We start from the raw sequence: 24,306 nt of genomic DNA, 5'->3' as shown, positions 1-24,306 counted from the left end.
TGTGTGTATGTCTGTACGTGTATTTGTTTATGTGTGTGTATATTTGTGTGTGTTTGTTTGTATGTTTGTATGTGTGTGTTTATGTGTGGGTGTGTATGTGTTTATCTTTGTGTTTGTATGTGTTTGTGTGTATTTAAGTGTGTATGTGTGTGTGTGTTTATTTTTGTGTGTATGTGTGTGTGTGTATTTGTATATGTGTGTATGTGTGTGTTTTTATGTGTGTATGTGTATTTGTGTTTGTGAATGTATGTGTGTGTATGTGTGTGTTTGTATATGTATGTATGTGTATACATATAAGTGTATGGGTGTGTGTGTATGTGTATGTGTGTGCGTACATATATACGGGTGTGTTTGTGTGTATATAAATGTATGTAAGTGTGTGTGTGTGTATGTATATGTTTATGTGTGTGTGTAAGTGTGAGAGAGAGTTTGTGTGAGAGTGAATATATATGTGAGTGTCTGTTTGTGTGTATATGTGTGTATGTGTGGGTGTGCATATATGGGGACCGGGGGAGGACCTTTGGGGCCCAGGGAGGGCGTTTGAGGGTCTGGGACCTTTGGGGACCGGGGGAGTGCCTTTGGGAGCCCGGGAGCCCTTTGAGGACCAGGGGAGGGCCTTTGGGGGTCTGAGGAGGCGTTGGGGGATAACATTTCGAAATTTTTACTTTTTAGTTTACTTTTTTGCGGCGCATGCCTGCGGCGCATCCTGCATGCTCTGCGGTGACCTGTGGCGCATCCTGCGGCGCTTTCTGACCGCGGCGCATCCCTGCGGCACATCCTGCGGTGCTTTCCTGGCCCACGGCGCATCCCGGCAGCGCTTTCTGATCCGGGGACCTTTGGGGACCGGGGAGGGCCTTTGGGGCACAGGGAGGGCTTGTGGGGGCCTGGGTGGAGGCATTTGGGGACCGGTGGAGGGCCTTTGGGACCCCGTTGGTCTTTTGAGAACTCGACGGGCCTTTGGGGGGCCGCGGGATGGCCGTTGAGGGTCTGTATGGGCCTTTGGGGGCGCCGGGGGCCCTTTGGGGGCTTGGGGGGCCGTTGAAGACCGGGGGCTTCCTTCGGGGTTGGGGTCTGAGGATTGGAACCCTTTGGGGTTGGGTTAGAGGACCTCACAACACTGTTCAAATGAAACTTGTGTATTATAACGACCACAGAGTTTCACCATTAAATTCTCTTCTAAAATCTCTTCAAAAATCATCTTTTAAAATGTCTCTATCTGTTTCACCGAAATAGTTCCACATACACACACACACACACATACACATATACACACATACACATACACACACCCACAGACACACACATACACACATACACACACACACATACATACACCTACATACATACATAAACATACACACACACGTATACATACATACACACATACACACACATACACACAAAAATACATTCACACTTACATGCACACACACACACCCACGCGCACCTACACATAGACACACACATACACACATATACATAGACACACACATAGACATAAACCACACACATACACAGACACATACATACCCAATAAAACATAAATACACAGATACAGAAGCATACACACACAGACAAACACACACCCTCACACACAATCACACACTCACCCACACACACAACCACACACACACACACCCGCACACACACCCCCAAAAACTCACACCAACACACACCCCCACAGACACACTCTCACACAGACACAAACAAAACCATAAACACTCATAGACACATACAAAAAGACACTACACACACACACACACAAACACACATAAACACACACATACACACACACATATACAAACACACACACACATTCACTTACTCACACACATACAGACACACATAGATACATACACACACACAAACAAACGCAATCAAACACAAAAAAACATACACACATACATATACTCAAAAAAACACACACACACACACACTCTCACACACATACACTCTCCTACTCTATCTCATAAAAACTATCGCAAACACTATCTAATACACAAACACATGCAAACAAAAACATACACACACACATACCCACACAAATATAAACAAAAACAAACAGACACACACACACACACATATATAAATATACATACACACACACACACACACACACACACCCGTATGTGTGTGTGTGTATGTGTGTATGTTTATGTGTGTGGGCATGTGTGTGTGTGTATGTGTATGTGTGTGTGTATGTGTATGTGTGTGTGTGTGTCTTTGTGTGTGTTTTTGTATTTATGTGTATGTGTTTGCGTGTATGTATATGTGTTTATGTGTGTTTTTATGTGTATGTTTGTGTGTGTATGTGTTTATGAGTGTTTGTATGTATGTGTGTGTGTGTGTGTATGTGTAATTGTATGTGTGTGTGTGTGTATTTTTGTGTGAATGTGTTTGTGTGTAGGTGTATGTATGAGAATGTGTGAGAGTGTATGTGTGCATTTTAAAGTTTGAAAGTTCATGTATGTGTGTGTATGTTTATTTGATTGTGTGTCTGTGCATTTGTGTATGTGTGTGTGGAAGTGATTATGTTTATTATGGGATGTATGGGGGTGTGGATGTGAGTGAGTGTGTGTGTTTGTGTGTGTATTTGTTTGTGTTTATGTTTGTGTGTATGTGTATGTGTTTTTGTGTGTATGTGTGTGTGTGTATGTGTGTATGTGTCTGTGTGTCTGTGTGTGTGTTTATGTGTGTGTTTGTGTATGTGTGTATTTGTGTATTTGTATTTGTGTATTTGTATTTGTGGATTGGTATGTTTGTGTGTGTGTGTGTGTGTGTGTGTGTGTGTGTTTTTTGGTATTTGTGTGTTTTTATGTTTGTGTGTATGTGTGTGTGTATGTTTGTGTGTGTGTGTATTTTTGTGTGTATGTCTGTATGTGCGTGTGTGTATGTGTGTTTGTGTTTGTGTGTGTGTATATGTATGTGTGTATGTGTGTATGTTTGTGTGTATGTGTGTGTGTGTGTGTGTATGTGTGTATGTGTGTGTTTGTATGTGTGTGTGTATTTTTGTGTTTGTTTATGTTTGTGTTTTTATATTTGTCTCTGTGTTTGTGTGTGTGTTTATGTGTGTGTATATGTGTGTGTGTCTGTGTCTGTATATGTGTGTGTGTTTGTATGTGTCTGTGTGTTTGTTTGTGTGTGTGTGTTTTTGTTTGTGTGTTTGTTTTTTTATTTTTTTGTGTGTGTTTGTTTGTTTTTGATTGTGTGTGTGTGTTTGTGTATTTGTGTTTGTATGTATGTATATGTGTGTTTGTATGTTTATGTGTATGTATGTATATGTGTATTTGTATTTGGGTTTGTGTATGTATATGTGTGTGTGTGTGTATGTTTGTGTGTATGTGTGTGTGTATGTGTTTGTGTATGTGTGTATGTGTGTAAGTGTGTGTGTATTTTTTTTTGTATTTGTATTTATGTTTGTATGTATGTGTGTATTTATTTGTGTGTGTATTTGTATGTGTTTGTTTGTGTGTGTGTCTATGTGTGTGTGTGTGTATGTTTGTGTGTATTTGTGTGTGTGTATGTTTGTGTGTGTGTGTGTATATGTGTGGTTGCGTGTGTATGTGTGTGTGTATCTGTGTATGTGTGTGTATGTGTGTATGTGTGTGTGTGTTTGTGTGTATTTGTATTTTTGTATGTTCTTTTATGTGTATTTATTATTATGTGTGTGTATGTGTATGTATGTCTGTGTGTATGTGTGTGTGTGTATGTCTTTACTTGTATGTGTATGTGGGTGTGTATAAGTGTAAATGTCTGAGTGTGTGTGTGTGTGTATGTGTGTATGTGTGTGTGTGTATGTGTTTATGTGTGTGTGTGTGTGTGTGTATCTATGTTTATTTGTTTTTTTGTTTGTGTGTGTTTGTATGTGTGTTTGTTTGTGTGTCTATGTGTATTTGTGTCTATGTATATGTTTGTATGTTTTTATCTATATTTGTTTCTTTGAATCTTTGTGTGTTTTTGTGTGTGTGTGTGTGTCTTTGTGTGTGTATGTGTGTATATATATTTGTGTATCTTTATATGTGTGTATGTGTGTTTGTGTGTGTATGTGTATGTGTGTGTATATGTGTGTATGTGTGTGTGTGTGTTTGTGTCTATGTGTGTTTGTGTATGTGTGTATGTTTGTTTGTATATGTTTGTGTGTGTGTGTGTGTTTGTGTGTTTGTGTGTTTGTGTGTGTGTGTGTATGTCTGTATGTGTATATGTGTGTGTAAGTTTTTGTGTGCTTGTATGGGGACGGGGGGAGGGTCTTTGGGGCCCAGGGAGGGCGTTTGAGGGTCTGGGACCTTTGGGGACCGGGGGAGTGCCTTTGGGAGCCCGGGGAGCCCTTTGAGGACCCGGGGTGGGCCTTTGGGGGTCCGGGGGCCAGTTGGGAGCCTGGAGGACATTTGGGGACCGGTGGAGGGCCTTTGGGACCCCGTTGGTCTTTTGGGAGCTCGATGGGCCTTTGAGGACCGGGGGGACAGTTGGGGGCCTGGGGGACATGTGGGGATCGGTGGAGGGCCTTTGGGACCCCGTTGGTCCTTTGGGAGCTCGATGGGCCTGTGGGGTGCCCGGGGATGGCCGTTAAGGGTCTGGGTGGGCCGTTGGGGGCGCCGGTGGCCCTTTTGGGAGCTTGGGGGGCCTTTGAGGACCGGGGGCTTCCTTCGGGGTTGGAGTAGGAGGATTGGAACCCTTTGGGGTTGGGTTAGAGGACCTCACAACACTGTTCAAATGAAACTTGTGTATTATAACGACCACAGAGTTTCACCATTAAATTCTCTTCTAAAATCTCTTCAAAAATCATCTTTTAAAATGTCTCTATCTGTTTCGCCGAAATAGTTCCATAACCCGTCTAAAACAGTTTCGCCCAAATAATCCCTAAACGTAAATTCAGCGTGTTCCTTTTGTTTTTGGCATCTCTGTGCTAATGCATTTCAAATTAATAAGAAACCTTTTCGCGCGCTAAAACAATTCATCGCTAAGATGTTTCTTGCCTAATTGTTTCCATGGCCTTTGGTTATTAATATCCTTTGGAGTTCGACCAAAAGAACTGTTCCCGAGGCAAAGACATTAATGATTTGGATCTATTCCTGGAGAATCGTTTCTAGGGGGACATTTTTAAAGTCTGACAGATGATGTCATTGATCGATTGATCTGTCAAGAAAGGGGAAATTAATTTGTTGTTTCTAAGGGGAATTATTGATTCACGATAGGTGAATTGAGGTCGACAGCACAGGTATTCCAAGGTCGATGTTGTTGTTGTTGTAAGTACACGCTCTCAGCGAATGTCAAGGTTCACAGGTGCTACTCGTGACAGGACCACGTGGTTTATGGTTTTCCAAGTGAGAAAGTTCCTGTTTTTCCAAGTGACAAAATTCCTGTTTTTCAAATTATCACTGACAAAAACCATAAAACAGACATGAATTGCTGTTGACATCCGAGAAAAACATCAAATAAATCGACCAACACACATAACCATCCATGAAAACAACCATAAATGTGACAAAGTTACTGTTTTCCAAGTGAGAAAATTCCTGTTTTTTCATTCTCACTGAGAAAACCATAAACCACGTGGTAATGTCACGAGTAGCACCCCCTCCTCTACTGCTACATGATTGGGTTCACCTTTTAGTCAATGCCTCGCTCTTTAAGCCAAGGATTTTTTAGTACTTTCATAAGAGCTATTTATTCTAATTAACGGCCTTTGTGATTAAGGGGTCATTTTTAAAGAAATGGAACAAAATTCGAACTTTAGCTTCAAGATCAAGGTATTGACTAGGGGGCAAACCCCCTAATATACGTATTAAAAATATATGAATATAGAAGTGCGTTACGTAAGTTAATTCGTAAGTTACGTATATTTATTACTAATTAAAAACGTTCGTAAATAAAATTCAACAAGTTTCGAGAAAGCCATTTAACCAAATAAAAGTAAAATTAATATACAAATTTCGTTTAAATTATTCATGCACGGTGAGCGAAATTCAAAACCTGCATTAATTCAAAAACGTTCCGAAATGAAATAAAAAAAAACAAGTTTTTTTTTAATTGAAAGTAAGGAACGACGTTAAAACTTAGAACGAACAGAAATTATTCCGTATATGAAAGGGGCTGTCCCCTCCTTAACGCCTCGATCTTTACCCTAAAGTTTTTTTTTGTTTAAAAACGATCAGAAATTAAATAAAAAAAACAAGTTTTTTTAAACTGAAAGTAAGGAGCGACATTAAAACTTAAAACGAACAGAAATTATTCCGTATATGAAAGGGGATGTCCCCTCCTCAACGCCTCGCTCTTTACGCTAAAGTTTTTCATTGTTTAAAAAAAAATACAGTCGTGAGAAAGTCAAACTTTAACGTAAAGAGCGCGGCGTTGAGGAGGGGACAGTCCCTTTCATATACGGAACAATTTCTGTTCGTTTTAAGTTTTAACGTCACTCCTTACTTTCAGTTTAAACAACTTGTTTTTTTATTTAATTTTAATCAAGACTCACCACGATACTATTTTCCACATAGGTCGTTTTGGTTATCAGCAATTTTCTAGTAAACAAGGGAACAGACATTCTTTTTCTAAGGAAACTCTATAGAAATTAGAAGGCTGAACGCCAATAGTAGAGCTATTGCTAAAGTCTCAACTCCAAACTACAGAGGACTTGGCGTGATATAGGGAAAACTAAGTGTTGAAGCATTTTCCTTTGTCAAACATCTAATACTTTGAATGTTACACTCGATTCACTAATTAACAATTTAAGGACAATAATCTTGTCAATGTTAAACTCAAACTTAAGCATACCCAAAAGTAGTTTCAGGTTATTTTATTTTTTTAAAAATATGCCCTCTATCAATAATTACCTATGCATACCAAATCTAAATAAGGTTAAACTGCTTGGTGTGCAGTTGGACAATGACCTTAAATGGAACTCCCACATTTCCCACTTATTTAAATCAGGGTATTTTCTCATTAAATCTTTCTCTCTTCTCAAACGGTTCTCCATATCAATCCAAAACCTTAAAATAATTTATTGTTCTTATATAAGACCCTGTCTGGAATATGCTTGTCCTGTCTGGCACCCTGGGTTGGCCAAAGACCAATGTTCTAAAATTGAAAGTATTCAAAAAAGAGCAATAAAAATTATTCTGGGGACGGCCTATACTATATACGATGAAGGTTTGGCTAAACTTTAACTTATTACATTGGAATCACGACGTCACATCCTTACCATAAAGTTTGGTCACAAGTGCCTTAGTTCTGACTATCATCGACGTTTTCTCCCTCCCCTTAAAGAAAATCCCCCAACCCTTTCTAATACAAGACTCAATGCTCGTAGAGCTCCAAATACCCAACTGGACCTGTATCCTTAAATGTTGACCATGAGGAACAAAAACTCTTTTGTCCCCTATTTTGTTTCCCATTTTAATGATGGATATAATTTTTGTTTTATGTTTATCCCCTAACATCTGTTTTATTATTGATTCAATTTTTTGTTTTATCTTTATCCCATAAAATTTGTTTTGTTATGGTAATTCTGACGCGCTTATACTAGCTTTTGTGCTATTTTAGCCAATAAATCATATTCTATTCTATTCTATTACATAAGGGCAGGCATGTTCATAAGAATTCATTTGTGGGAAATTGGGGTGTCAAAACGTAATCAAGTGCCCTAATTCATTTAGGATTGATGATTCAACTAGTTATTTCTACTTATTTCAGCTAACTTATTTCCAACTATCTATTTCTTTTCAGATGACTATTCCGAATCAGCCATCTAATATTAAACAAAAGCCCACTTTAAAAAAAAATTAATAAAAAAGGTAAAGTCCAGAAAATATGATATAACTGAAAACTAAAATACAAAATATTATCAAAATTTAAGAGAAAATTAATAAACAACCAAAATAAGCATATAGAAATGGAAATATATAGCCTAAGATACAACTAATCCATCTTTCAAATTCAAGGGACATGCTCTATATTAAGTGTTTACTTGCATTGGCATGCTATATAAAATGTTGTATTGTCAAAAGTAACTAAATAATGATTACTATTCACTCACTAATCACTTTTAGATTAAGAGCTTAACCTATAATTTCAGCCCCACGTTCAAGATTTTTGTTTCGTTTTCGGTGAGGTATTTAGCCTCTTTTGAAAAATTCCCTGATAAGTTAAAAGGCCGAAATCTATCCCTTTTGGAAATCCTTTTTAGTAGCGTGTTCGATTTACTTTGAACAAACATGAATACAACTTTTAATGACATTAAAAAGGCCTACATCGAAGACGATGCGGACCATAGCTATTTTAGGAGGTTGTTTGTGATTCTAAAATTTTCAAAAAATGAATATTAACATCAACGCAGAACTGTATACATCAAAACAGCAACTTTGAAAGAGCAAAATTGGGCTCTCTACCCTTTCACCTTTTTGGAATTTAGTGGATCTCTTGTGGTGGCTTTTGATCTTGCCTCTAAAAATTTTAATTCCATTCACCAGACTAAAAGCAAAAACAAGCATCTATCATTCAATAACTCATTCACTCAATAAATCATTTTATGGCCCTTGTTATGACAATAACCCTTCAAGATTGCAAGATTTAATTGAAAAACTTACCGAATTGATGATGCTGGTTGCAAGAGAAGAAATCATTTCATTGATTTCACTCCCCAAGTCACCCCCACCTAAGAGTCCCTCAAAGTTAGTTACCAACTGGGAAAAACTTAGTCTCAAATTCAACCAGTTCATCTGGAAAATAGAAAAAGGAAATGTTCAAAGATATAAGAACTTCAAATATACTTTTTAGCCAAGAGTGTGGATCTGAGATAAATATACTCATCATTGACTAAGTCTAAGAACTTAAAAAGATTCTCAATCTCATTTTTTTTTTCACTGTAACCTGTACATCGACTAAAAGCACATTCTAAGGTGGAACCGTAAGACTAGCCCCCTGAAATTTCTTAATTCATGTCGTCCCATAGCTTCCAGTAATTTTTCTTACAAATAACTTTTTTGATTTGTGGACAAAACTAACTCAATATATACCCACTCTAGAAAAGTATTTGTGTATGTACTTGGTCAACTGTTCTGACTCGCAATATCATGAATTCCAAACATTAAGGAAGATAAGTTTTCATAGATTACAGTCCAAGATTAGCTATTCATACAGTAGCAATTCTAGAAACAGTTAGTTCACATTCCATAAGACTAAGGGACAAAATTAAATCGAAATAAAATAGATCACCAAATGAACGCTCCATATTAAATATCAATCGTCCGTGGGTACGAAAAATAGATGTGAACCAACTATCGCCTATAGTATGTTAAGCTATTCTATAAGTAAGAAGGCAAATCGCTGTAACTCAGAAACAATTTACCTCATAATTTCAAGTCTATGGCTACTTGTCAACACCCTGAGCAACTGAGCCCTGAGTTGCTCAGGGCTCAGGATAAATTATAAATTTATCCTGCTTTTGCCCAAATTTATGTATGCCTCTGGCATAAAATTCTTTAGATTTGATTGAAGCCACTTTTGCACCGGATGCCATTCTTGAAGCCACAATTTTGCACTGGATGTTTAACTTTATCATTGGATCGAAAATGCTTTCTGCGCAAAGCCTATTTAAGGCGTGCAACCAAATGAAAGTCTGATGGACGAAGAAAAGGAAGTAAGGGTGATTTGGAAGGGTTACCCACTGCAGTTTTAGACTGTTTCTGGGTTTAGTAGTGACACATTCGGATGCAGATTTCATAGGCAGCGCGATCGCGCTGCCTAATTAAAGAACAATGTTAGCACAATGTATTATTTTTTTTCTCCATACCCGGGCACTTCGTATCAAAGGAGTCGTCGTTGAAACCTCAAAAAGGGCTGATTAAATTAGAAATTGGGATGGCTAATGCCTTTTTAATAGTCGAAAGTGATTGTAGTGCAACTAGCCCCCTCCTGCACGCCCATCATTCCCCCAAACATATCTAATCAAAATTTTGAGATAGCCATTTTGTTCAGCGTAGTTGATTTCCAAATAGAAAATATATTTTTGAGGAGGACATTCCCCCACAACCCTTGGAGCAAGGGTTTTAAGTTATGCCCTGAGGGCATATAAGAATAATCTTGGCACAATGTATTACTTATTATTGTTTTCTTTTAGAGCAGGACACTTCGTATCGAAGAAGTTGTCGTAGAAACTTCGAAAAGGGCTCATTCAATTGGAAATTGGAGTGGCCTGTGCCCTTTTTAATAGTTGAAAGTGATTGCAAGGCAACTAGCACCCCTTCCACGCCCACCAATTCCTGAAACACATCCAATCAAAATTTTGAGATAGCCATTTTGTTCAGCGTAGTTGATTTCCAGATAGTAAATATTTTTTGAGGCGGACACTCCCCCATAGTCTTCAGGGCAAGGGTTGTAAGTTATGCCTTGGGGGTATATAAGGTTTTTAAAAAAGGCGTTGACGTAGAAACTTCAAAAAAGGCTCATTCGATTGGAAATTGAAAAAGCTATTGCCCTTTTTAATAGTCGAAAGGGATGGGAGGGTAACTAGCCCCCCCCCCCCAACGCCCATTATTCCCCCAAAAGCATCCAATAAAAATTTCGGAGAGGCATTTTGTTCAGCGTAGTTGATTTCAAGATAGAAAATATGTTTTTGAGGAGGACACTCCCCCACAACCCTCTGGGCAAGGATTTTAAATTACACCCTGAGGGCATACAAGAACGATGTTGGCATGATGTATTATTTACAATTTTTTCCTTTAGAGCAGGGCACTTCGTATCAAACGAAGTTGTCGTAAAAACTTCGAAAAGGGCTCCAGATAGAAAATATGTTTTTGAGAAGGACACTCCCTCACAACCCTCGGGGCAAGGGTTTTAAGTTATGCCCTAGGGGCATATAAGAACGATGTTGGCACAATGTATTATTTATTATTTTTGTCCTTTAGATCAGGGCGCTTCGTATCGAAGAAGTTACTGTAGAAACTTCAAAAAGGGCTCATTCCATTGGAAATTGGAGCAAAGAATTTGTCGTAGAAACTTCGAAAAGGGCTCATGAAATTTGAAATCGGAGTGGCTTGTGCCCTTTTTAATAGTCAAAAGTGACTGGAAGGTAATTAAAACCCCTTCCGTGCCCACCATTTCCTGAAACACATCCAATCAAATTTTGGAACTAGCCATTTTGTTCAGCGAAGTTGGTCTAGTGCCCTTTTTAATAGTCGAAAGTGATTTGAGGGCAACTAAACCCCTCTCTCGCCCACCTTTTCCCCAAACACATCCAATCAAAATTTTTGATAGCCATTTTGCTCAGCGTTTTTGATTTCCAGATAGATTTCCATGATATCCACCCTAAGGGCATATAAGAACGATGTTGGCACAATGTATTATTTATTACTTTTTTCCTTTAGAGCAGGGCACTTCGTATCGAAGAAGTTGTCGTAGAAACTTCAAAAAGGGCTTATTAAATTGAAAATTGGAGTAGCTTGTGCCCTTTTCAATAGTCGAAAGTAATTGGAAGGCAACTAAAACCCCTTCCACGCCCACCATTTCCTGAAACACATCCAATCAAAATTTTGAAATAGCCATTTTCTTCAGCGTAGTTGATTTCCAGATAGAAATGATGTTTTTGAGGAGAGCACTCCCCCACAGCCTTCAGGGCAAGGGTTGTAAGTTATGCCCTGGGGGAATATAAGTTTTTATTGAAATCTTGCTCGTAGAAACTTGAAAAAGGGTATTCTTTGATTGGAAATTCAAAGGTCTAGTGCCCCTTTTAATAGTCAAAAGTGATTTGAGTGAAACTAACCCCCCTCTCTCGCCCACCTTTTCCCCAATAATATCCAATAAAACTTTTGAGATAGCCATTTTGTTCAGCGTAGTTGATTTCCAGATAGAAAATATGTTTTTGAGGAAGACACTCCCCCATAACCCTCGGGGTAAGGCTTCTAGTTTATGCCCTGGGTACATATAGGAATGATGTTGGCCCAACATATTATTTATTATTGTTGTCGTTTAGACAAGGGCAGTTCGTATTGAAGAAGTTGTCGTAGAAAATTCGAAAAGGGCTCTTTAAATTGGATATTGGAGTGAAGAAGTTGTCGTACAAACATCAAAAATGGCTCATTAAATTGGAAATTGGAGTGGCTTATGCCCTTTTTAATAGTCGAAAGGGATTGGAAGGCAACTAACACTCCTTCCGTGCCCACCATTTCTCGAAACACATCGAATCAAAATTTGGAGATAGCCATTTTGTTCAGCGTAGTTGGTCTAGTGCCTTTTTAATAGTCGAAAGTGATTTGAGGGCAACTAATTCCCTCTCTCGCCCACCTTTTCTCAAAACACATCCAATAAAAAATTTTAAATATCCATTTTGTTCAGCGTTGTTGATTTCCAGATAGAAATTATGTTTTTGAGGAGGACACTTCTCCACAGCCCTCAGGGCAAGGGTTGTGAGTTATGCCCTGGGGACATATAAGGTTTTTATAGAAGGCGTTGTCGTAGAAACTTCAAAAGAGGCTCATTCGATTCGAAATTTAAATGGCTAGTACCTTTTTTAGTAGTCGAAAGTGATTGGAGGGCAATTAACCCCCTCTCACGCCCATCTTTTCCCCAAACACATCCAATCAAAATTTTAAGATAGCTTCATTATATTAATAACTTCCAAAAAGGCACATTCGATTGGAAATTCAAAGAGCCAGTTCCCATTTTTAGAGTCGAAAGTGATTGGAGGGCAACTAGGCCCCCCAAACCACCCATCATTCCCCCAAACACATCCAATCAAAATTTTGAGACAGCTATTTTGTTCAGCGTAGTTAATTTCCCGATAGAAAATATGTTTCATAGGAGGACATTCCCCCACAACCCCAGGGGCAAGGGTTTTAAGTTTTGAAAAAGGGCTCATTCGATTGGAAATTCAAAGGTGTAGTGCCCTTTTTAATAGTCAAAATTGAGTTGAGGGCAACTAACCCCCCTCTCTCGCCCTCCTTTTCCCCAAACACTTCCAATCAAAATTTTTAGATAGCCATTTTGTTCAGCGTTGTTGATTTCCAGATAGAAATTATGTTTTCGATGAAGACCATCCCCCACAGCCCTCAGGGCTTGTGAGTTATGCCCTGGGGGCATATAAGGTTTTTATAGAAGGCATCGTCGTAGAAAATTAAAAAGGCTCATTCAATAGGAAATTCAGAGCTAGTGCCCCTTTTAATAGTCGAAAGTGATTGGAGGGTAAACTAGCCCCCCCCCCCCTCTTGCCCATCATTCCCCCAAACTCATCCAATCAAAATTTTGAGACAGCCATTTTGTTCAGCGTAGTTGATTTCCAGATAGAAAATATGTTTTTGAGGAGGACACTCCCCCACAACCCTCGGGGCAAGGGTTTTACGTTATGCCCTGAGGGCATATATGAACGATGTTGGCACAATGTATTATTTATTATTTTTTTCATTTAGAGCAGGGCACTTCGTATCGAAGAAGTTGTTGTAGAAACTTCGAAAAGGGCTCCAGATAGAAAAAATGTTTTTGAGAAGGACACTCCCCCAAAACCCTCGGGGCAAGGGTTTTAAGTTATGCCCTGGGGGCATATAAGAACGATATTGGCACAATGTATTATTTATTATTTTTTTCCTTTAGAGCAGGGCACTTCGTATCGAAGAAGTCGTCGTAGAAACTTCGAAACGCCCATTATGCCCTGAGGGCATATAAGAACGATGTTGGCACAATGTATTATTTATTATTTTTTTCCTTTAGAGCAGGGCACTTCGTATCGAAGAAGTTGTCATAGAAACTTTGAAAAAGGCTCATTCAATTGGAAATTGGAGTGGTTTCTGCCCTTTTTAGTAGTCGAAAGTGATTGGAAGGCAAATAGCACCCCTTCCACGCCCACCATTCCCCAAAACACATCCAATCAAAATTTTGAGATAGCTATTTTGTTCAGCGTAGTTGATTTTCAGATAGAAATTATGTTTTTGAGGAGGACGCACCCCCAAAGCCTTCAGGGCAAGGGTTGTAAGATATGCCCTAGAGGCATATAAGGTTTTTATAGAAGGCGTTGTCGTAAAAACTTCAAAAAAAGGTTCATTCGATTGGAAATTCAAAGGACTAGTGTCCTTTTTAATAGTCGAAAGTGATTGGAGGACAACCATCCCCCCCCCCCCACGCCCATCATTCCCCCAAACAAATCCAATCAAAATTTTGAAATAGCCATTATTTCAGCGTAGTTGATTTCCAGCTAGAAAATATATTTTTGAGGAGGACACTAACCCTCAACTATCGGGGCAAGGGTTCTAAGTTATGCCCTGAAGGCATATAAGAACGATATTGACACAATTTATTATTTATAATTTTTTACTTTAGGGCAGGGCACTTCGTATCGAAAAAGTTGTCGTAGAAACTTCGAAAAGAACTCATTCAGTTGGAAATCAGAGCGGCTTGTGCCCTTTTTAAATGTCGAAAGTGATTGGAAGGCAACTAACGCCCCTTCCGCGCCCACCATTATCCGAAACACATCCAATCAAAATTTTGAGATAGCCATTTTGTTCAGCATAGTTGATTTCCAGAGAGAAATTATATTTTGAGGAGGACACTCTCCCACAGCCTTCAAGGCAAGGGCTGTAAGTTATGCCCTGGGGGCATATAAGGTTTTTATAAAAGGCGTTGTCGTAGAAACTTCAAAAGAGGCTCATTCGATTCGAAATTTAAATGGCTAGTACCTTTTTTAGTAGTCGAAAGTGATTGGAGGGCAATTAACCCCCTCTCACGCCCATCTTTTCCCCAAACACATCCAATCAAAATTTTAAGATAGCCATTTTATTCAACGTAGTTTTAAGTTTTATATATTAGGTTTTTGAGGATTACAACCCCCTTACAGCCCTCAGGGCAAGGGTTGTAAGTTATGCCCTGGGGCATTTAAGGTTTTTATAGAACGCGTTGTCCTAGAAACTTCAAAAAGGACTCATTCGATTAAAAATTGAAATGGCTAGTGCCCTTTTTAATAGTCGAAAGTAATTGGAAGGCAACTAACACCCCTCCCTTCCAAGCCCATCATTTCCCCAAACAAATCCAATCAAAATTTTGAGATAGCCATTTTGTTTCATGCAGTTAAAGTTCAGGAGATTAAACCTTTGAGCAGGACACTCCCCCCCCCCGAGTCTTCAGGGCAAGAGTTATAAGTTATGCCCTGGGGGCATATAAGTTTTTATTGAAATCTTTGTCGTAAAAACTTGAAAAAGGCCTCATTCGATTGGAAATTCAAAGGTCTGGTGCCCTTTTTAATAGTTGAAAGTGAGTTGAGGACAACTAACTCCCTTCTCTCGCCCACCTTTTCCCAAACACTTCCAATCAAAATTTTTGGATAGCCATTTTGTTCAGCGTTGTTGATTCTCAGATAAAAATTGGGGGGGGGGGGGCAGATAGATATTTTTGAGAAGGACACTCCCCCACAGCCCTCAGAGCTTGTGAGTTATGCCCTGGGGGCATATAAGGTTTTTTTAGAAGGCGTTGTCGTACAAAATTAGAAAAGGCTCATTCCATTGGAAATTCAAAGAGCTAGAGCACTTTTTAATAGTCGAAATTGATTGTAGGGCAACTAGCCCCCCGTAGCCCATCATTCCCCCAAAATCATCCAATCAAAATTTTGAGACAGCCATTTTGTTCAGCATAGTTGATTTCCAGATAGAAAATATATTTTTGAGGAGGACACTCCTCCAAAAACCTCGGGGCAAGGGTTTTACGTTATGCCCTGAGGGCATATAAGAACGATGTTGGCACCATGTATTATTTATTATTTTTTTCCTTTAGAGCAGGGCATTTCATATCGAAGAAATTGTCGTAGAAACTTCGAAAAGGGCTCATTCAATAGGAAGTTGGAGTAGCTTGTGCCCTTTTTGATAGTCGAAAGTGATTGGAAGGCAACTAACACCCCTTCCAAGCCCACCTTTTCCCGAAACACATCTAATAAAAATTTTGAGATAGCCATTTTGTTCATTAAAGTTGATTTCCAGATGGAAATTATGTTTTTGAGGAGGACACTCCCCCACAGCATTCAGGGCAAGGGTTAGTAAGCTATGCCCTGGGGGCGTATAAGTTTTTATTGAAATCTTGGTCACAGAAAATTAAAAAAGGACTCTTTCGATTGGAAATTCAAAGGTCCAGTGCCCTTTTTAATAGTCAATAGTGATTTGAGGGCAACTAACCCCCCTCTCTCGCCCACCTTTTCCCCAAACACATCCAATAAAAATTTTGAGATAGCTATTTTGTTCAGCAAAGTTGATTTCCAGATAGAAAATATGTTTTTGAGGAGGACACTCCGCCACAACCCTTGCGGCAATTAGCACCCCTTCCACACCCACTATTTCCCGAAGCACATCCAATCAAAATTTTGAGATAGCTATTTTGTTCAGCGTAGTTGATTTCCTGATAAAAATTATGTTTTTGAGGAGGACACACCCCCAAAGCTTTCAGGGCAAGGGTTGTAAGATATGCCCTGGGGGCATATAAGGTTTTTTATTGAAATCTTTGTCGTAGAAACTTGAAAAAGGGCTCATTTGATTGGAAATTCAAAGGGCTAGTCGATATATTCAGATAGCCATTTTATTCAGTGTATTTGAAAGTTTTGAAAAATTATGTGTTTAAGGATGACAACCCCCCCCCCCCCCACATCACTAAGGGCAAGGGCTGTAAGTTATGCCCTGGGAGCATGTAAGGTTCTTATAGAAAGGTGTAATGGAATCAATTTTCAAAAACCTCAAAATTTTCCAATTAAAGTTACCCAAGTAAAATAAAATCACCCAAAATATGAACCTGTAAATTCAAGTAACCTACAGATCAAGCAAAACTCAAACGTTCAATTCAAAATAGTAAAACAAATGTATTCAATTCAAACATACATTGTAAGAAGCTTTCCCACAGAAAATGTAATAAATAAATCCGCTTCCGCGTTGCCAAAGTATGCAATAAATATCAGTCTGACCAAATTTTATATGACAGGCGACTAACAATGTAATTTATATCTTAAGAGCTTGAATTTTCAAACTATCAAGAGATGGTAGAATTTATTATACAAAAAAATAGTCACTCGAGATACAAAATATCTTTATGTAGTCTAATTGCATTGTTCTGAAAACTAAGTTTAAAACTATGTATCCCAATGCAACTAAAGCGTATTGTCCCTTAACAACTTTCACAGAAATAAATTATAAGTCTTCTGGAAACTAAGTGACACCTCGCCAGCAAAAAATTACAATGTAAAACTTTGTTTTGTTAAGAAAAATTCCAAAGTGATATCTTAAAATTATAAATCGTAATTAAACTCAAGTAGCCCATTGGTATATACCTATCCAATAGAAATATAGGACATAAAGCTGAACCAATAAAATCAGCGTAATGTACTTTTAGTAACGCCCGAACGTGGCCTCTGGCGAAATTGGAGAGAGTAGATAGTTAGGACTTAGCAATTTTTGGGCCAGTTTTAGAAGCAGTCGAGTTCAGCGAGAGTCTAGGAGAAGTCTACGATGAGTTTTAAGTGATCATTTTTATGTGAGTTTACTTGCAGTCTATTGGGAATGAATTTTTGGGAATATTTATTATCAGTGATTTAACTTTTGACAACAATCTTATATTAGTGTATATGACTATGAAATAATTTCGATATTGCCGACAAGCTCTGTACCGATTATGTGAGTAAATAAAATAAATACATTACTTTCTTATTTTATTCTCTTTATGTTAGTATTTCTCAAGATAGTTAGTCCTTGTGGCTCCACTCGCTCTCAAGGGAACCAGAAAACCTTCAATCTGATTTTGACTCAGTATGGCCATTAATACATGCTCCCCATTTGAACCGCTAGTTTAAGCTCCCCACACACGAAGTTCTGCCTCCACTCAGGTATGCCACTCGCGAACTGTCAACTAAGAGTTTAATTGAAAATTACCCATAGGAATAATTAATTGAAAAATTCCTATATAAGGAATCAAAAACGAAGACATAAGAACAAAAATTTTTAATTAAACCCCCCCCCATTAGAATTAGTGCGGCCTGTTTAAAGGAGCAAAACACAAGGACAAAATTTTCTACGAAAAAAGATTATTGAGAAATATTACGCATAAGGAAAGTGCAGTATTTTATGCATGGTTTGAAGTGCAATATTTTGTTAGGTCTAAGTCCCCTTAAAATAGTAACAAAAAAATGTAATTTGGAAGTGTCAAATTTGAATAATAACAAAAACAAAATAAAACCAGTGCCGAATTTTAATTAATTAAAAAAAAACAATATGTCGTTAGATCCAAACGAACAATTATTAAAGAAAAATCTTATTGCCAAAACAGTGGAAATTTCAAAATCTCTTCTCTCGTATAACGGAAATTCAGATGTAGAGGAATTTAGTATCCAATTAAACCAATTTGTAGAATTCACTAAACGGAATTAAAAGCATTAGTAGGCATGTTATTAATGAGACTTAAGGGGCGAGCGTTAACATTCCTAAAACAAATAGAAAATACAATAGGGGAAGATAACAACCTTCCAATAAACTCAATAGAAAAATTACTAAAAGTGTTCCAAGAAAGATTTGTTGAAACCAGTTCAACACACAAATTAAAGCACGGAACTGTATTTTTCGACGAAACACAAAATGTTAGGGAATACCTACACAAGGTAATGGTATCCATTGAGGCTAAATACGGAAAAGAATCTGGTCCCTTATACGATAAAATCGTATTAAATACTTTCATGCAAGGATTGAGCCCCAAATTATACCGCATGTTAATATCAAAAAATATTCAAACATTAGAGCTGTAAGTTCAGGAAGTAGAGAGAATAATTGAAATTGACTCGATCGTGGCAAATCACAATAAGTCAAGAATAAATAATGTAGAAGATTCAACTCTTGGACGATCACAAGGAATTCCTTCAGGATTTTTTTCGAGAGATAATTCACCCAAACCGAACCAAAATAGATCTCCAACCCCTACCAGGCAAAGAAGGGTACGTTTTGTACCCACAAGCACGGCAAACTACGCAAATAAACCCCCAACTATATGTTATGCATGTAATAAACAAGGACATATCGCCAGGGAATGCCGCACTAGAAACAACTATATTACAGCAACCTCTAGTTTTGATTACCATTTGTTTAGGAAAAAAACTTAAATACTAGTGTGTGAGAAAGCTATAGAAGCAACCCCCTACGTCTCCCATTGTTCTACAGCCCCTACCAGTTAGGATTCGCGTAGTAAATTACTTCTCCCAACCGTCACAATAAGTATCGGTTCCCCAACCAAAATACACGACAAAACATGTACCAATTCAATTCACGGGCAGTGTATCCGACTAGATTCAACAGGAATACGAGCGATAACAGAGGATATTTTTTCCCGACGGGAAACCAAAGAAATTTTTCGGGAAACGAAAAGAATTTTTCTTCAATACAAAATGAACAAATGCCGCGAGCCATCGGCACAAGAAATCCCAACCCACATAACAATACGTGGCAACCTAGACAATCAAATGTCAATCCACTAGCAAGTGAAGTTCCCATTGAACCCCAATGTAAAGCGCCAATCTATAAAATAAATGCACATGGAAACGAATTAGACCCCCAAGAAAATTAACCGGGACCCTGGAGGCCAGTATTTTTTATAGGTCCCTTCCAGTAGTTGTACCTTCTTTAAAAGATGATAACGACACATCACCTATACTAAATGATTTCGTTGTTGCAAGTATTAATTTCTAAGCGTTGATAGATTCCGGTGCGTCAGTTTACATAGTAAATTCAATTGTATTTAACAGATTACCAACATATATTAAGAGAAGGAAAAATTTCAATATTCTCAATTTAACTAGTGTCACTGGACATTGACTGGAAGCAATAGGCTCTATATGTCTAAATGTGACGAAAGATAATAGAATAATCCCTACAAACTTCATAACATGCAAGAATTTCCCATATGAAGCAATAATCGGTGCTAATTGTTTAAAATCTAATAAGGTATTAGTAGATATAGCAAATAACAGGCTCGTGTATCCTTACGATACTATTCTCCAACGCGTGGAGAGAGGGGAAGCAACAGTGAATAGAATAAAGTCTTTTACCACATCTCTCGTCCTGTGGGAGAAAATCAAGTAGCAAATGGATCGAGTCAATAAAAAAATAGGGAAAATTCAGGAGCATAGCCAAATAGAAATAAAGAAAATAGCAGAATTATGGAACGAGATAATAAGCCTCGGTACTGTCCCCTTACAGCCAACCCCACAAGCGGAAGATTTGACGCAACCAAGCACCAATCTTAACTTAATAGAAAATGACTCGGAAGAAAAATACTATGGATTCGTGGTGCGTAAAATAAAAATCCCCCCAAAAACGATGCAAAGAATTCAAATCTTACAAATGGTCACCCCCGTAAATGACAATTCCGAAATTTGGTTTGCATCCCCATGTAAAGAAATCCCCGAAAATCTGTTTTGTGAAGAACAGATCATTTTATATGAGAAAGGAGAAGGTTTTATTTGGTTGACTAATACACATGAAAATGATACGATCACATTAAAAAAGGGAACATGCCTTGTTGAAATACAAGTGATTTCTGAGCGCGAACTAAATGAATGGAAAAACTCCAAGAAAATATTAGTTAATAGCATTGGTGTTAGCAATCCAACGAATAGGTACCCCCTAACAAGACCCCATTTTTTGCAAAAATTTAAATTAGACCATATCCAAGATACGCAACTAAAAGAAAAATTATGTGAATTACTCTGGAATTTTAGAGATATATTTTCCACATGTGAAGAGGATATTGGACTCATACCTCTCTATGAACATTCTATTCAAACCACAAGGTTAGCTGTAGCTAAACAACCCTATCGTATCCCTCACCCCTACAAAAATTGGTTAAAAAATAAAATCAGCGAAGTAGAGAAACAAGATTATACGCCCAAGTATAGGCACGTATTTAGCCCCCCTTATACTAGTGCCCAAAAAGAAAAAGGGCCTTAGGCTTGCAGTAGACTAAAGAGCACTGAACAAGCAAGTAGTTAGTAACAAGTTTCCCCTGCCCTGAATCGATGAAATTCAAGACTCCATCTCAACAAAAAACAAAATCTTTACATCTATCGATCTTACGCAAGGTTATCATCAGGTTAAGATAGCAGACAATGACGTCTATAAAACGGCCTTTTCGACGACGGAATGTGGCTCTTATGAATATTTAAGAGTACCCTTCGGACTCAAAACTAGTTCAAGTGCACTATGTAGACCACTGTTACACTTATTACGAGGTATAGAAAATATTATTCACTTTGTGGATGATGTGATCTGTGTAGGAGATACTCCAGAGGAACATGTAAAAACATTGACAAAAGTTTTCGAAAAATTCAGAGAGGGTAATCTAAAATGTAGACCTGAAAAAGTAAATTTACTTCAACCCGAAATAAATTTTTTAGGAATGATAGTGAGGCAAGGCCAAATATCGCCAGACCCCGAAAAGATAAAATGCGTAGAAAACCTCAAACCGCCGAAAAGTATAAAACAACTAAGAGGCATTATTGGTTTAACAAGTTATTTTAGAAAATTCATACGCAACTACGCCCAAATTACAAAACCCTTACCGGACCTGACTAAAGGGACCAGCCAAAATATCACCTCGTCGAATGAAGCTCAAACTTCATTAGATACTCTCAAGAAAGCACTTACTTCTCAACCAGTATTGTCGCTACCAGACTTTGAAAAAGGAAAATTTGTAGTTACCACTGACGCCTCAGCTACGGGCATGGCTGGAATCCTTTCCCAATTAATCCCCATAGAAAACTACCCTGATCCTCTACAAGAATCCCCTTAGTATATAGAAAAAGTCTTATGCTATTCAAGTAGAACTCTATTGAAAGGCGAAAGCAGTTATTCTGCAACGCAATTGGAACTACTATCTATAATATACAATTTAGACAAATTTAGACATTATTTAGTGGGCCGAAAGTTTTAGCTACGTTCGGACCATAAAAGCTTGCAGTACCTAAGTGCATTCAAAAATCCAACTGGAATCTTAACTAGATGGATACTGAAAATCCAAGATCTGGATTTCAAACTTGAACATGTAACCGGTAAACAAAATACCCGCTGTGATTACCTAAGTAGATACCCTGAAAATAACTCCTCGGACAATGAAACTAAACAAATGAACGCCATTCATTCCAGTAAACGAAAACACAAGAAGAATAAACCTAAAGTCCAAATAGAAGGAGACGAAGTCAATCATAGCCCCTTATCAATAGCTAACATTAAAAGAAACCAAGTTAAGGATGAAATGTGTTTGACTCTCATTAATTATTTTGTGAATTCCGATAATCTCCCCGATAAGTTCAAAACCCTGGGAAGGGAAATAGACAATTTTATTATGACTTGGACGAAGAAATCCTTTGCAGGATAATAACAGGTGAAACAAATAGAAATCAAACTTTAATAGTCCCAGTACTCCCCCAAAGCTTAATAATACCTGCCTTTGAATATTTTCATTCTGATATAGGTGGACACTTAGGAATAGCTAAAACCTTCCACAAGTTAAAACAATATTTTCATGTACCGTCGGCGCTAACAAAACTCAAGGATTTTATAAGTACCTGTGAGGCGTGTAATTTAAGAAAATATCCCCAAACGTACCCTAATCCCCCGATGGGAAGAGTACCAGTAGCAAGGTACCCTTTCGATATCGTTTCATTTTATTTATATGGGACTAGCGGAGGTTTACCTGTTTCTAACAGAGGTCATACTTGCGTTCTTTCAGTTATAGACCACTTTACCGGCTTGACTTTTGCCAAAGAATTGAAAAATCAAGGAGCATATACCAAAAGTAAAGCGTTAGGAAAAATATTTTTAAAAGTTGGCATCCCTCACAAGGTTATTAGAGACAACGGAACTAACTTCGTTTCTAAAGTAAAAAGAGATTTAATGAGTTTCCTTAAAATAGAAAAATTATTAACCTCTCCCTACCATCCCCAAGCAAACGTTAAAATTGAAAATAGGCACAAAATATTTTCCAATGTATTGACTATCTATACAAAAGACAATCGAAACGATTGGGATCAATATCTACCTTACTTAACCAATGTAATCAATACCGCATATTCAGAAACGACTAAAGAAAGTCCATTTTTTCTTTTATTCGGGCGCGATTTTAAAATACCTTATCAGGAAATCATAGAGTCCAGGCAGTATTACAATAATACCGAGGACTATAAGCAAGATTTTATAAATAGGATGAGGAAAACCTATAAAGTAGTTAAACAAGAATTAGAAAAATGTAAGATAAACCAAGAATTTAGAAATGAATCCAAAATCAAAAGGAATATAAATTTGAAGTAGGAGATTGTGTATATCTAAAAAATGAGGCAAAGGTAGAAGGCAAGAAACTTTCCAATATATATTCAGGACCATAAAGGATTATCAAGAAATACGACAATGATTTTACTTTTAAAATGATAAACCCGGACAACAGAAGAACATATAAGGCACATGTTAGTCGTATAAAAGAAGCCAAGTACCCAGCCAGGTGGGCACCCCAACCCTCATCTACTGATTCATCAAATACGTAAAATGAATTCCCCAAATCAAAACTACCAGAGTTAAAACCTTTCAACTTCAAACAAGATTATTTCGAGAATCCTAGCGACGAGGAAAACTTTGAAGAATTTTTAGCCATGAGAAATTTAGTCGTCCCTAAAAGAAAATCCTTAATACCCATACCAATAAGAACACCAAAAAGTTCAAAAAGTTCATCATCAGAAAGCTCGGAAGAATTAGATTATACGCTGTCCCCAAAAACCCAATTTTTCCCTGATAGTATTTCAACCGCATGTCCACCAAAAAGATTTCCAGACGATATGGTATCCCCAGCAACCCCGATAGAGAGACCCCTATCGTTACAGGTTGAATTAAATAGAGCCATGGCAACCCCGGGTGCAAAAATAAGGAAAACTCCACCCAGGGATACAAATAAAGGAAATACAAAAAATTTGAGAGAAGCTATGGACATTATCAATTATCCTATAAAAACAAGACAAAGTACCTTGCCTTGGACCCAGGAATACCCCGAAGATGAAAATCTAGGACAATACCATCACATAACGGTATCCAAAGTCAAACCCCAGGAATCCACCTCCTGGCAACAAACCTTGTTACAAAAAATAGCCCACCCCCCAGAGGATATGGCATCCAAACAATGGAGACATTATTCACAAAGATTTGACTCCTCCCAGAGTTCCCAAGAATCTTTTAACTCCCCCGAAATAGGACTTCAGCCCGAGGAAGTGGAAAATAAACCCTCTACCTCGAGAGGAGACGAGATAAATGAAGCAAGGGCAGGTGATACTCCAAAATT

General features: G+C 38.0%; 1 protein-coding gene across 1 annotated transcript in view; it reads right to left on the bottom strand.

Moving 5' to 3' along the window:
* The window catches only part of LOC148945909 (uncharacterized), a 176,537-nt gene that overhangs the window by 55,972 nt on the left and 96,259 nt on the right, over positions 1 to 24,306 (bottom strand). The window contains exon 5 of the mRNA XM_089097932.1: positions 8,580 to 8,711. Coding sequence (XP_088954058.1) covers positions 8,580 to 8,711 — 132 coding nt within the window. The remainder of the gene's footprint in view (positions 1 to 8,579; positions 8,712 to 24,306) is intronic.

The sequence above is a fragment of the Artemia sp. Qi Xiang Cuo genome, chromosome 12, assembly GCF_049724085.1.
Source record: "Artemia sp. Qi Xiang Cuo chromosome 12, ASM4972408v1, whole genome shotgun sequence".
Lineage (NCBI taxonomy): Eukaryota > Metazoa > Arthropoda > Branchiopoda > Anostraca > Artemiidae > Artemia > Artemia sp. Qi Xiang Cuo.
This window is presented reverse-complemented; position numbering and strand designations above follow the sequence as displayed.